Source organism: Engystomops pustulosus, chromosome 10 (genome assembly GCF_040894005.1).
Source record: "Engystomops pustulosus chromosome 10, aEngPut4.maternal, whole genome shotgun sequence".
NCBI lineage: Eukaryota > Metazoa > Chordata > Amphibia > Anura > Leptodactylidae > Engystomops > Engystomops pustulosus.
This window is the reverse complement of record NC_092420.1, coordinates 94,832,597-94,846,410: the sequence shown is the minus strand read 5'-3', so window position 1 is coordinate 94,846,410 and position 13,814 is coordinate 94,832,597. Positions and strand designations below refer to the sequence as shown.

At 50.9% G+C, this 13,814-nt stretch overlaps 2 protein-coding genes across 4 annotated transcripts in view; one reads left to right on the top strand and one right to left on the bottom strand.

Annotated features, from left to right (window-relative positions):
- Window positions 1-3,384, bottom strand: part of FGGY (FGGY carbohydrate kinase domain containing) — a 356,370-nt gene extending 352,986 nt beyond the window's left edge. The window contains exon 1 of one of the 3 annotated variants that reach the window (XR_011850140.1): window positions 3,174-3,382. The gene's annotated coding sequence lies outside the window, so the exon portion shown is untranslated. Of the gene's footprint in view, window positions 1-3,173 lie in introns of all 3 variants that reach the window. The other 2 variants (XM_072126729.1, XM_072126726.1) reach the window with 2 other exon arrangements.
- A 5,435-nt stretch (window positions 3,385-8,819) lies between these two features.
- Window positions 8,820-13,025, top strand: LOC140104087 (CARD- and ANK-domain containing inflammasome adapter protein-like). Its single transcript, XM_072127445.1, has one exon. It carries the CDS (start codon window positions 9,024-9,026, stop codon window positions 11,340-11,342), a length of 2,319 nt encoding a protein of 772 aa, XP_071983546.1. The 5' UTR covers window positions 8,820-9,023; the 3' UTR covers window positions 11,343-13,025.
- The last annotated feature ends 789 nt before the right edge of the window (window positions 13,026-13,814 follow it).

Genomic DNA, 13,814 nt, shown 5'->3' with positions numbered 1-13,814 from the left:
TTTTCACAGGAAATGGTCCTTCCTCCAGGTTCTGGAATGTCAGGGATAGTGGAGATGTTCAGGATTCCGGATCATAGTTATCTTTCTGCTGTAATCTATAGATTGCATAGTGTGGGGAGGGAATGTAGAATATTCCAGGAGAAGTTCCCCACTTCCTCGGAATTATTTCCCTTGTATTTTCTGACTACACTGCAGACTCCATCATGTCCGGGTGATGCCGTCATTGCACATGTAATCAGGGACTGGTGTGGACTGGTGAAGGGGAAGGCCAGGGGGGCTGTGGCCCAATTATTTATGGGGTCTTGTTACTTCAATCAAAACCTATATAATTGCTATACGGCCAATGGAGGAAGCAGCTCATGTGCCGAGCTCTCCTTCCATGCTGGAATCTTATCGCGGTGACCCTTTACGTACATGTCCCAGGATCCAAGGGTCCATATCCAGGGGTATGGGGCCCTTTTTTTGGGTGACCAGTCTCAGATAACATCTATATTGTATTTATCCCTTTTAAATTAACCCTTTCACCCCTGTTGTCAGTATTGAAAACAAGAACGGCTGTTAATCAGCACCCCTCTCCCTGCCCCTCAACCCCAGGACTCCCCCGCACCTCAGATATATCTGCACCCCTCTCCCTGCCCCTCAACCCCAGGACTCCCCCGCACCTCAGACATATCTGCACCCCTCTCCCTGCCCCTCAGCCCCAGGACTCCCCCGCACCTCAGACATATCTGCACCCCTCTCCCTGCCCCTCAGCCCCAGGACTCCCCCGCACCTCAGACATATCTGCACCCCTCTCCCTGCCCCTCAGCCCCAGGACTCCCCCGCACCTCAGACATATCTGCACCCCTCTCCCTGCCCCTCAGCCCCAGGACTCCCCCGCACCTCAGACATATCTGCACCCCTCTCCCTGCCCCTCAGCCCCAGGACTCACCCGCACCTCAGACATATCTGCACCCCTCTCCCTGCCCCTCAGCCCCAGGACTCCCCCGCACCTCAGACATATCTGCACCCCTCTCCATGCCCCTCAGCCCCAGGACTCACCCGCACCTCAGACATATCTGCACCCCTCTCCCTGCCCCTCAGCCCCAGGACTCCCCCGCACCTCAGACATATCTGCACCCCTCTCCCTGCCCCTCAGCCCCAGGACTCCCCCGCACCTCAGACATATCTGCACCCCTCTCCCTGCCCCTCAGCCCCAGGACTCCCCCGCACCTCAGACATATCTGCACCCCTCTCCCTGCCCCTCAGCCCCAGGACTCCCCCGCACCTCAGACATATCTGCACCCCTCTCCCTGCCCCTCAGCCCCAGGACTCCCCCGCACCTCAGACATATCTGCACCCCTCTCCCTGCCCCTCAGCCCCAGGACTCCCCCGCACCTCAGACATATCTGCACCCCTCTCCCTGCCCCTCAGCCCCAGGACTCACCCGCACCTCAGACATATCTGCACCCCTCTCCCTGCCCCTCAGCCCCAGGACTCCCCCGCACCTCAGACATATCTGCACCCCTCTCCCTGCCCCTCAGCCCCAGGACTCCCCCGCACCTCAGACATATCTGCACCCCTCTCCCTGCCCCTCAGCCCCAGGACTCCCCCGCACCTCAGACATATCTGCACCCCTCTCCCTGCCCCTCAGCCCCAGGACTCCCCCGCACCTCAGACATATCTGCACCCCTCTCCCTGCCCCTCAGCCCCAGGACTCACCCGCACCTCAGACATATCTGCACCCCTCTCCCTGCCCCTCAGCCCCAGGACTCCCCCGCACCTCAGACATATCTGCACCCCTCTCCCTGCCCCTCAGCCCCAGGACTCCCCCGCACCTCAGACATATCTGCACCCCTCTCCATGCCCCTCAGCCCCAGGACTCCCCCGCACCTCAGACATATCTGCACCCCTCTCCCTGCCCCTCAGCCCCAGGACTCACCCGCACCTCAGACATATCTGCACCCCTCTCCCTGCCAGGGGGGCAGAGGCCCAATTATTTATGGGGTCTTGTTACTTCAATCAAAACCTATATAATTGCTATACGGCCAATGGAGGAAGCAGCTCATGTGATGCCCCCTCCTTCTTATCGCGGTGACCCTTTAGGTACATGTCCCAGGATCCAAGGGTCCATATCCATATCCATATCCATATCCATATCCTGCCCCTCAGCCCCAGGACTCCCCCGCACCTCAGACATATCTGCACCCCTCTCCCTGCCCCTCAGCCCCAGGACTCCCCCGCACCTCAGACATATCTGCACCCCTCTCCCTGCCCCTCAGCCCCAGGACTCCCCCGCACCTCAGACATATCTGCACCCCTCTCCCTGCCCCTCAGCCCCAGGACTCCCCCGCACCTCAGACATATCTGCACCCCTCTCCCTGCCCCTCAGCCCCAGGACTCCCCCGCACCTCAGACATATCTGCACCCCTCTCCCTGCCCCTCAGCCCCAGGACTCCCCCGCACCTCAGACATATCTGCACCCCTCTCCCTGCCCCTCAGCCCCAGGACTCCCCCGCACCTCAGACATATCTGCACCCCTCTCCCTGCCCCTCAGCCCCAGGACTCCCCCGCACCTCAGACATATCTGCACCCCTCTCCTGCCCCTCATCCCAGGACTCATCCGCAGCCCTCTCCTTGAATACAAATCCACACTCCTCTCCCTGTCCCGTACCCCCTGGGACTCCTCCGCAGTCCTCTCCCAAACCTTCACCCCCTGGGATTCATCTGCACACCGTATGCCTGCCCCTCACCCCCTGGGGCTGCTCTGCACCCCACTCCCTACCCATCAACCCCAGGACTCACATGCACCCCTCTTCTGGTCCCTTTTACCCATGACTCATCCACACCCCTCTCCCTGCCCCTCATCCCAAGTCTCATCTGCAGCCCTCTCCTTGAATACAAATCCACACCCCTCTCCCAAACCTTCACCCCCTGGGCTTCATCTGCACACTGTATGCCTACCCCTCACCCCCTGGGGCTCCTCTGCACCCCGCTCCCTGCCCATCACCCCCAGGACTCAACCGCACCCTTCTCCCTGTCTCTCACCACCTGGGACAAATCTGCACCCCTCTCCTGCCCCTCATCCCAAGACTCACCCGCAGCCCTCTCCCTGGATACAAATACGCACCCCTCTGCCTGCTCCGCACCCAAACCTTCATCCCCTGTTACTCATCTGCACACATTAGACTGACCTCCACCACATCATTTCTGCCTCCTATTTGTCAATTCGTAGAAACGTTCCCCGTTTTGCTTTTATATAAAGTTCTGTAATAGTCAGATCCTCCTACAAGACTCACAGAACCTTCTCCGGGGCAGTTGTTGTGGATGAGCGGATGTAATGCCGCCTGATGCCTCCAGAGTGCGCCGTCAAGTTGTTTACTTCCAACAGGGAATTCTCCTCCTGCCAAGAGATTAAAATAATTTCCCGGAATACTTCAGTAATAAGCAGATAGTGAGCGCCGGACCTCCCGGTGACAATGACAAGCAGCGAGGGGGCAATGCATCACACGGCACAACAAAAATTCTCACTACATACAAGCCCAATATGTTGTCAGCTGTTACTTGGGTTTTCTGACAAACAATATAGATCACAGTTGGACACCCACATTCTGGTTATGGGGGAGGGGGGGGGGGGAGGGGGCAGACACAAACCCTGTAGTAAATATTACTAGTGGTTGTCACATGTTGCAAAGATAAATTATAATAGAAAGGATTTACTTGCAGTACCACACACAGACTGCAGACAAGGGTGGCGCTGTTAATGCCACAACTCCCTTGTCACTGTCATTTTCACAGAACGTTTCACATGTCAAGGGAGGGCTCAGACACTCAAACCCTTACAAAACTAATGGACAGAATGGAGCGCTGTGCCAGGGGGCAGAGCAGGGAGTCCTCACACTGCTGTGCTCTTAGCATGTAACTGATCCCCAGCCTCTTGCCTCTGCTCAGAATGACTGGACTCTGCTGCAGCTTTTTCTCAGGGTTGAGAGGGGGCTGTGGAGCAGCTCAATGCAAAGAGAACAGAGCACAGCAGTGTGAGGACATCCTTCTCCTCTATTGCTATTGCAGAAGCTGCAATCCTCGGCTATAAGCCCATATTTCACTGTCCTGCTGCTACTAACAACATGTGCAAAGGTGCTATACAAATCTCTCCAGGGATAATACATAAGACTGGCTGCAGTGTGTATGGTCACCTGCTGACAGGTTCCCTATCAATGGATAATTCCTGGATGCGGGCTGTAGGAGTATGTGCCTGGTGCCTCCTGTGCCTCCTGCCCCAGGCCTCGCACCTCTTGCTTCTCTCATAGGTTGGTCATCTCTATTGCACATACATAGATGCAGACATCTTCTCTCTGGATGAAGGCCTCAACCTTTATGGCAGGATTCAGGATGTTGAGAAATCGCGGCAGCTAAAAGGGAAGTCCCTTATATTATATATATGTCCTGAGACGCTGCAGAGAGAAGATACAATGTTATGTACACAGCAACAGCGCAGCATCTCCACATCTAACCACGCACTACAGAGGAGCAATGACCTCTCCATGTGTGACCTCCCTATGTGTGACCTGTCTGTGACCTCACTAGGTGTCTGTGACCCCGCTCTGTGTGACCTCACAATGGGGCTCATTTACTAAGGGTCCATGGAGCGCATTTTCGTCAGGTTTCCCGAAGATTTCCGTTTTGCACTGCATCGCGCCGGGGATTGTGTCGCATGCGATCGGGTTTTGGCACATCGGTGCCGGCTTGCACACAACACAAATCGGGGGGCGTGGCCATCGGACAACCCGACTGATCCGGACTAAGCGCGGGATTTCACATTTAGAATGGTGTCGGAAGACAATGCACTTAAAAGCACCGGGAAGAAGAAGGTGAACTCCAGCAGTGACCTAACTGCGTCTGTGACCTAACTGTATGTGTGAGCTCTCGATGTCTGTGACCTCCCTACCTGTGTGACCTCACTGTGCGCGACATCTCTGTGTGACCTCACTACCTGTGACCTCTACATATGTAACCTCAGTGCAGTCAGACCTGAAGCTCCACTGCTACACTGTAACAAACACCACAGGCATTTGTGACAACCTGGAAACTCTCCGGTGAAGTCATGAGGAAACAGAGGAGGAAAGAAACATTGCAAACATTTCGGCAGGTTTCATATCTGCAGGGGACAGGACATCTCATATCCATCTATGTAATATCTATCTCCTATCTATCTCATATCTATCTCCTATCTATCTATCCATCTATCTATCTCATATCTATCTCCTATCTATCTCTCTCCCTATCTCTTATCTATCTATCTATCTCATTACTATCTATCTCATATCTATCTCATATCTCTCTCTCTCGTGGTTTCAGGAGACACATGGGTAAATACTGATCAGCACAGTTTCAGTCTCCCCCATCCCTCACCCGCTCCAGTATATACATAATATTGGCTTCGTGTTTCCTCTTTGATCTCGAGTCCAAGTTACTAATTTGGCATTAAGGATCTGGCAGCGGAGGCCTCCCTTTCTTTTTTTGTGTCTTTTATCTTGTTCCACATGGAGCCAGGAACACTCCTGCTGATCAGAGATGTGCGCTCTCAGGAGCGAGGCCCCTTTAAGAAGTTACTACATTGGGGAGTGGACAGTAAGTCTATGGCAGCCTTAAAGGGACACAAACCAGAACCGAATACTGGGAGAAGAGGGTTTTCTGGACAGTCCTCCATCCTATAGAACAACTGCATGGCCAGAGTGACTGATAACAGAGAATAATAGATACAATGGGGCAGATTTACTTACCCGGTCCGTTCGCGATCCAGCGGCGCGTTCTCTGCGGTGGATTCGGGTCCGGCCGGGATTCACTAAGGTAGTTCCTCCGACGTCCACCAGGTGGCGCTGCTGCGCTGAAGTTCCCCGGAGGCGCGCTGGAATGCCCTGAAATTCACCGGCCTATTCCTGGTGAAGGTAAGTGTAATTTTCGCGACACATTTTTTGTCTTAAATGCGGCGGTTTATCCGAATCCGTCGGGTTTTCGTTCGGCCACGACCCCCGATTTCCATCGCGTGCATGCCAGCGCCGATGCGCCACAATCCGATCGCGTGCGCCAAAATCCCGGGGCAATTCAGGGGAAATCGGCGCAAATCGGAAATATTCGGGTAACACGTCGGGAAAACGCGAATCGGGCCCTTAGTAAATGACCCCCAATCTGTTCACATTCTGAGAGAGGACGTGAGAAGACGCCTCATCTATCTGTCACTTGCTGCCTCTCCGTCTCCCCCAGCGCTATGTGGCTTTCTAGTTTTCCACCCCACCCCCCCATTACTCTAATGTCTCTATGTATCTGTGGTTACCACTTATGTGTCCGGAGATACTCAGAACTCTACAAGACATCCCAGGAACCGAGGTGCAAACCACTGACTTATCTGTACTACGATCAGCGAGTGCCGGGGCCTGAGCACCAACAGCAAACACTGAGAGAAGCCTGCACTATAACACTGATCCACAGCCTGTATTATACCCCAGAGCTGCACTCACTATTCTGCTGCTGGTGCAGTCACTGTGTACATACATGACATTACTTATCCTGTACTGATCCTGAGTTACATCCTGTATTATACTCCAGAGCTGCACTCACTATTCTGCTGCTGGTGCAGTCACTGTACATACATGACATTACTTATCCTGTACTGATCCTGAGTTACATCCTGTATTATACTCCAGAGCTGCACTCACTATTCTGCTGCTGGTGCAGTCACTGTGTACATACATGACATTACTTATCCTGTACTGATCCTGAGTTACATCCTGTATTATACCCCAGAGCTGCACTCACTATTCTGCTGCTGGTGCAGTCACTGTGTACATACATGGCATTACTTATCCTGTACTGATCCTGAGTTACATCCTGTATTATACTCCAGAGCTGCACTCACTATTCTGCTGCTGGTGCAGTCACTGTGTACATACATGACATTACTTATCCTGTACTGATCCTGAGTTACATCCTGTATTATACTGCACAGCTGCACTCACTATTCTGCTGCTGGTGCAGTCACTGTGTACATACATGACATTACTTATCCTGTACTGATCCTGAGTTACATCCTGTATTATACTCCAGAGCTGCACTCACTATTCTGCTGCTGGTGCAGTCACTGTGTACATACATGACATTACTTATCCTGTACTGGTCCTGAGTTACATCCTGTATTATACACCAGAGCTGCACTCACTATTCGGCTGGTGAAGTAGATAGTTATACCATACTTAGATGATTTGTAAAAGATACACAGATAATAGATAAATAAGTAATTGAAATGGATTCTTTGTGGTTTGATTTTGTGAAGGAGAAGAGAATTCCTGGCTCCATTACTCCTGGGTTGTGGGTAATAATAATATACAGCGCTGTTCTCTCTGGGGCCGCACCCTGCACGTTTCTAGCAGCTGCAGCTCTTGTTATTAGCCCTGCACAGTGCGAGGTCCTGGTGGATGGTGCAGCACTGCCATCTAGTGGTGGCCACTAAACACTGCAGATGTGGCAATCAGTAATGTTTTAGGGGCCCCTGGTATGAAATCACCCTCAAACTTGTACCTTCTGCACTGCACCCTCTGATAGGAGTTGGCACCAATCACTCTCAGTGAATTGTGCTACTGGGTGCGTAGATGACACCAATATTTTCACTCCTCCAATAGTTAAAAGAAAACAATATTCCTCATCAAATACAAAAATCTACAGTTTTGTGTTTCCAGCTCCCATGCAGACCAATGTCTTCCCTTAGCAAACACTGTAGGAAAGCAGTAACGTGTGGCTGCAGGATCAGACTACGCAAGGTTTGTTTGTAGTCTGTAACCATGGAGATACTTAGGTCTCTATAGAATAATTACATCATTTTACTGAGAATTCTTTCCCCTTTGGTTGGGAAAATCAGTTGATCAATGGGTGGCGGGTGGAATAGGAATGTTATAGGATTATAGGGTAAAATACAAAAATGTGTTACTCCTCCAGCAGGAGGCAGTACTGAGGTCCAGAGCCAATCACATTGTACATTATACTCCGCTCTCTTTGCTGGCTTTGAAGATCTCTACTTTTTCCTCAATGTGATTGCTCAGGTTATGGAAGGTACTTCCCCCGCTCCCCCTTCCTGTTGTAATCTCACACAGTGGAAGGGGGGGGGGGGGGAGGAGAGTGTTCCTGCACAGTGTAACAACCTGTAAAGCTGCAGTATTGAGGGGCTCTAGTAACACCCCTGAGTCCTTTTGGCTCATTAGCATAATTATAAAAGTTGATTTGAGAAGGAAAAAGGCAGTGGATAACAAAAAGAAGATAATTACAGACAAGGTCCCTGGATCTATGAATAATGTCCCTGGTTTATCGTTATGGATTTCCTTCACATGGATTAGGACTAGGATTAGGACAGTGATAAACCTACCATCCATATCATATTGAAATTGCCCTGGCCCCTTGTGCCCCTCCTGCTTATTCCACATAATGTATGGAGTTGGAAGCAGACAGCGCCATATGCTGTGTAGTGGCCGTGCTGGAGTACTGCACTCCTCTCCATTGAATATATCCTGGGTCCTTCGCTACCTTGAGGAAAGAGCTGAGCGTCCGATTATAGTTCTAGTATTTCCTGCTGCTCATAAAGAAAACTCTTGAAAACTTTTTGGAAAGTTTTTGCTGTAAGTTTTTGTCGTTTCTGTGGTGGGTTCCATTACATAGATCTTTGCTCTGTCACCTGACCCTCTTGGGTTCCCATATATTTCAGAATGGCCTCTAATCCCCGTCACTTCTGTACACAGATTACCGGCTCGTTGAGTTGTCGCGCTCGCAGCAACAGTCGCTAAGCTATTATTGACTTGTTTGTTCTTCAGGACAGACGGCTTTTACTTCCTAGCGAGCACAAACAAAAGGTGATCTGTCCAACAAAAAGACTCCGGGGCCGTGTGTGTGATATGATTGCTGAGGCTCTGCTGCTTCTTACAAGTAGCTGGGATCTACCATGATGGTGTCTCCGGCTCCATAACCAACATCTGAGGTCCTAGGAGCCCAACCTCGAAAGGATGAGTGCTGCAAGTTCTCTGCTCTTCCCACCTATTACCTCCCAGGGGCAGTTCACAAACCCTTACGCTGTAGATGTGCTAAAGTCCAAGAAAGATGAACTTATCGAAGGCATCAAAAACCCGGAAGATCTCATCAACCTTCTTGTAAACCACGGGATCTTCTCTACAGACAAGAAGATGGTGATGTCCTACTACCGGACGAGGATGGAGAAGAACTCGCGACTGCTGGACATCTTGATGTCTAAAGGTGAGAGGGCATGTCGCCTCTTCTTCTACCCCTGTCTCAAGCAGATAGAGCCCAACTTATACAACGGCATCAAAAGTTATGTCAACCAAGTCAATGACTCAGTGGGAGACGGGAGAAGGCAGCTAGTGGGGTATCTATCAGAGAGGGATAAGGAGGATAACCAAGCTCCCATCACTGAACCCCCAGAGAAAATCTCACGGAAGGAGAATTTGCCCCAGAAAGTTAAAAAAGAGACTCAAAAGCCAAGTGTCCAAGTCAAGGAGAAGAAGAGTCCTCAACCGGAGACTCCGAGACAGAAGGTGGTCCAGCAGTCATCTGTTGGGGTCTTTGATGCCGTCATGAAGGGCGACCTCTCCTTGTTGGAGTCCATTCTCAAAGGTTCTGATGTGAATGCTGTAAATTCTTCTGGAGAAACTCTGTTACACGTCACTGCTTCCAATGGACATGTCCCCGTCATCGAATTCTTGCTTTCCAAAGGTGTCAAAGTAGATGCCAAGGATAAGAAACGGAGGACGCCGCTGCACCGAGCTGCTGAGAACGGCCACCTGGAGGCTGCAAGGGTCCTGCTCCGAGCAGGGGCCAACATCTACTCCCTGGACAATGACTCTCAATCTCCTCTACACCTAGCAGCTCAGAACCATCACCACCAACTGGTAAAGCTCTTCCTACAGGAAGAAGGCAAACGCTACAAAAATCGGTCCAACTTTTTGCACCAGGAGGCTTCCAAGGACAACAGTCATCTGGTTGAGCTTCTCCTGAAGAACGGAGCTAATGTGGACAGTTTGGATGAGAAGAAGCACACGGCCTTATACCACGCGGTGTCCGGCGGGCATGAAGCCACGGTCAAAGTCTTACTGGAGGCTGGCGCTAGTATAGACTCCAGCATCATAGACGTGGCTTTCAATACCAATAACGAATACATCTTCGGCCTCCTCCTGCAGTATTCCAAGGGCCTCTCCCCCGACACCATGGTGTCCGCCATGTTCAAAGCCGTCAAGCTGAATCTTTTCGGAATAATCAAGGCCTTGATTGATAAAGGGACGGATGTGAACGCACGGAATGACATCCAGTATACGCCTCTACTCCTGGCGGCAGAGCTGGGTAAGTCAGAGGCGGCACAGGCGCTCATAGAGAAGGGGGCGCGCATGGACGATCGTACGCCAAATCTGAACACAGCTCTGCATCTGGCTGTGCAGGCTGGAGATGTTTCCACCATGAATCTGCTACTCCAGAAGGGGATCAATGCTAATATCACAGGTCCAGGGGAGCAGACTCCTCTCCACGTGGCGGCATACCATAATAGACCAGAACTTAGCGACTTATTACTTGCCGCTGGTGCCAATGTGAATGCCGCCACCAAAGAATCGCTGACTCCTTTGCATCTTGCCAGTCAGAGGAACAATGTCGATGTTGCTCGCAATCTAATAGAGCACAAAGCCAACGTGAATGCCAAGGACAAGCACGCCAGGACGGCGCTACATATGGCGGCAGAAGGAGGCGGCCTGGCGCTGGTGCAGCTGCTCCTCAATAACAAAGCAGACCCCAACGTCTCGGATAAGGATAAGAAGATGGCGCTCCACCTGGCAGCGGCAGGCGGGAGCTCAGAGGTGGTGGCGGCCCTGCTCAGTAGCCAGGCCAGGTACGGTGCCAAAGACATGGACGGCTGCACCCCCATCCACTATGCTGCCATCTCCGGCAACACGGATATTGTTAAAGCTTTGCTGAAAGCTGGGAAAAATAAAAACCTGGAAGATAAAAACGTCTGGAGGAAGACGCCCCTGCACCTGGCAGCTGAGCATGGACACAGCGACATCATCCAGCTGCTCCTCACCAACGGGGCGGCCATAGACCCCCTGGACAATAACCGCGACACCCCCCTGCACTGCGCTTGTAGATCCGGACACCTCAGCTCTGTGCAGACCCTGGTGGGCTGGACCCAGGGGCAAAAAGCCAACTTACAGGCCACCAACAGTCTGAAGAAGACCCCGCTACAGGTGGCAGAAGCGGGCACCACCGACAGTCACCAGCAGGTGGCGACACTCCTGAAGAAGAAAATGCTGATAATTAAATAGATGTAAATGAGGGAGATAAGTCGGACTTAATGGGATCTTACAGAATGACATTATCTACAAGCCTGCAAAGACCTAATACTTCTCACAACTGAGGCTTTGTTACAGTTGTATCCAGACTAGACAATCCTCTGGGGCATAAACAGCCTGGAATCCAGACTAAAATGCTGCACTGCTACATTGTAACAAACTCACGGCAGAAGATAAAGCTGCTTGTGACTGTACACTGAATACTAAACCCTGTTCAGATGATGGCTCTCATTCCCTGAAAGCAAGCAGAGGTTTTGAAAATAGTTCAGAATAGGAACACAAAGTCTATTAGAGAGTTGTAGGATTTTTCAACAAGCAACAGATAAAGGGGTTGAAACTCAGAACACACGGACTAGTGGATAAGGGTTTGATCACTGGGGGTCCGGCTGCTTCCCCCCTTAGAAATCTTGGGAGTAAAAGTCCAGTAAATTCCCCATACAGTGTGAATCTGGGGCGCACTCACCCATGAGTGGACTCCATTCACTTTTTACGGGCGATAGCAGCCCTCAGTGTCATAGTAGTAAATGGAGCACAGATTGGGCATGTTCCTGCACTTACATGTGGACAACTCTCATGAAAACTGGAGGTCCCAGTGGTCACCCCCCCCCCCCCTGCATACACTTAGTCCGTGGTCTTTTGTGGCAAAACTAGAAATACAGTTTTCTGTAAATCCCTAATTTTTAAGTATAGGGACTATGGCTCCCTTATTGTACAGCAGGGGGTCCAAGCAGCTATCTGTGCCCCTCATTACCACTGTTCAGGTCTTTGTATGTGTTGATGCAATGCTCTGCAGAGCTCCGCCCACCACGGAGCTTTCTTACATAGAACGGTGCAGGTTCACGCCTTTCTGGGGCATCACAAGAACCAGGGGGCGCAGGCTTCATTGTTATCTTTATATCAATATTACTAGACTGTGCGACTGGATCCTAAAAATGAAGGGGCTGCAATGTTATTCCAGCATAGGCGCCCCCCTCCAGGTACTCTGCAGCACATCTCACCATATAAATGAGGGGTAACTGCTGCTTCCTGCACCTATGGATCAGCACTGGGGTCCGTACATTCTTAGGGTCCCAGGGGTCGTCCGCCCCTAGATATGTCATCACTTAACAAGAAATGGCCCTAAATATTGAAACTTTCGCAGTAAATATGTAACTTTGTTTCAGATTTTGGCTATTTCTTCATTATATCTGTACCTGGAAAAGCTGGGTGACATCACAATGTGTCCCAGCCAGAGACCTCATCTCTAACCTCATGCAGAACAGGAAAGTGTTATTATGCATCTTGTGTGGGATCTATTGCTTTCTGTTATCAGCCTTTTCATGTTGGAGGGAGGCGGCTGCACTGACGTACAATGTGCACTGGTCCCGGTTTCATTAAAAAAAAAAAAATCTTCTGCCCCCAAGTCACCAAATCCCTCACAATCTGCATCTTCTCAGGGAGTGATCAGTACCGGCAGTGACCAGCAGAGGGCGATGCAGCTATTCATATGTCATTACCAGGCTCCACTTACTCTAATGACAGCAGTGCCACCTGCAGGTGAGAGGTGGAATTACACGTAATCAGATCATTGCCTCTTATGTCAGGGTAGAGGATGCAGCAATTATTATACTTGTGGATTGTTATATTTCCTGTTATAATAAAGTTATATTCATACAATCTCAGGGAATCAATTATTTGTCATTGAAAGCTTCATAATGTTCATTCATAATTATTGGCTCAGTATCTGAGATGATTAGAGGATAGTCCCCCTGTACACGAGGGTATATTAGGGGATAGTCCCCCTGTACACGAGGGTATATTAGGGGATAGTCCCCCTGTACACGAGGGTATATTAGGGGATAGTCCCCCTGTACACGAGGGTATATTAGGGGATAGTTCCCCCTGTACACGAGGGTATATTAGGGGATAGTCCCCCTGTACACGAGGGTATATTAGGGGATAGTCCCCCTGTACACGAGGGTATATTAGGGGATAGTTCCCCCTGTACACGAGGGTATATTAGGGGATAGTTCCCCCTGTACACGAGGGTATATTAGGGGATAGTTCCCCCTGTACACGAGGGTATATTAGGGGATAGTCCCCCTGTACACGAGGGGATTAGGGGATAGTTACCCTGTACACGAGGGGATTAGAGGATAGGGGATGAGGGGATGAGGATAGTTACCCTGTACATGAGGGGATTAGAGGATAGTTACCCTGTACATGAGGGGATTAGAGGATAGTTACCCTGTACATGAGGGGATTAGAGGATAGTTACCCTGTACATGAGGGGATTAGAGGATAGTTACCCTGTACATGAGGGGATTAGAGGATAGTTACCCTGTACATGAGGGGATTAGAGGATAGTTACCCTGTATAGGAGGGGATTAGAGGATAGTTACCCTGTATAGGAGGGGATTAGAGGATAGTTACCCTGTATAGGAGGGGATTAGAGGATAGTTACCC

Bases quoted from the DNA above. Each gene is read 5' to 3' on its own strand.
- LOC140104087 (XM_072127445.1), top strand. From the start codon at position 9,024: ATGAGTGCTGCAAGTTCTCTGCTCTTCCCACCTATTACCTCCCAGGGG.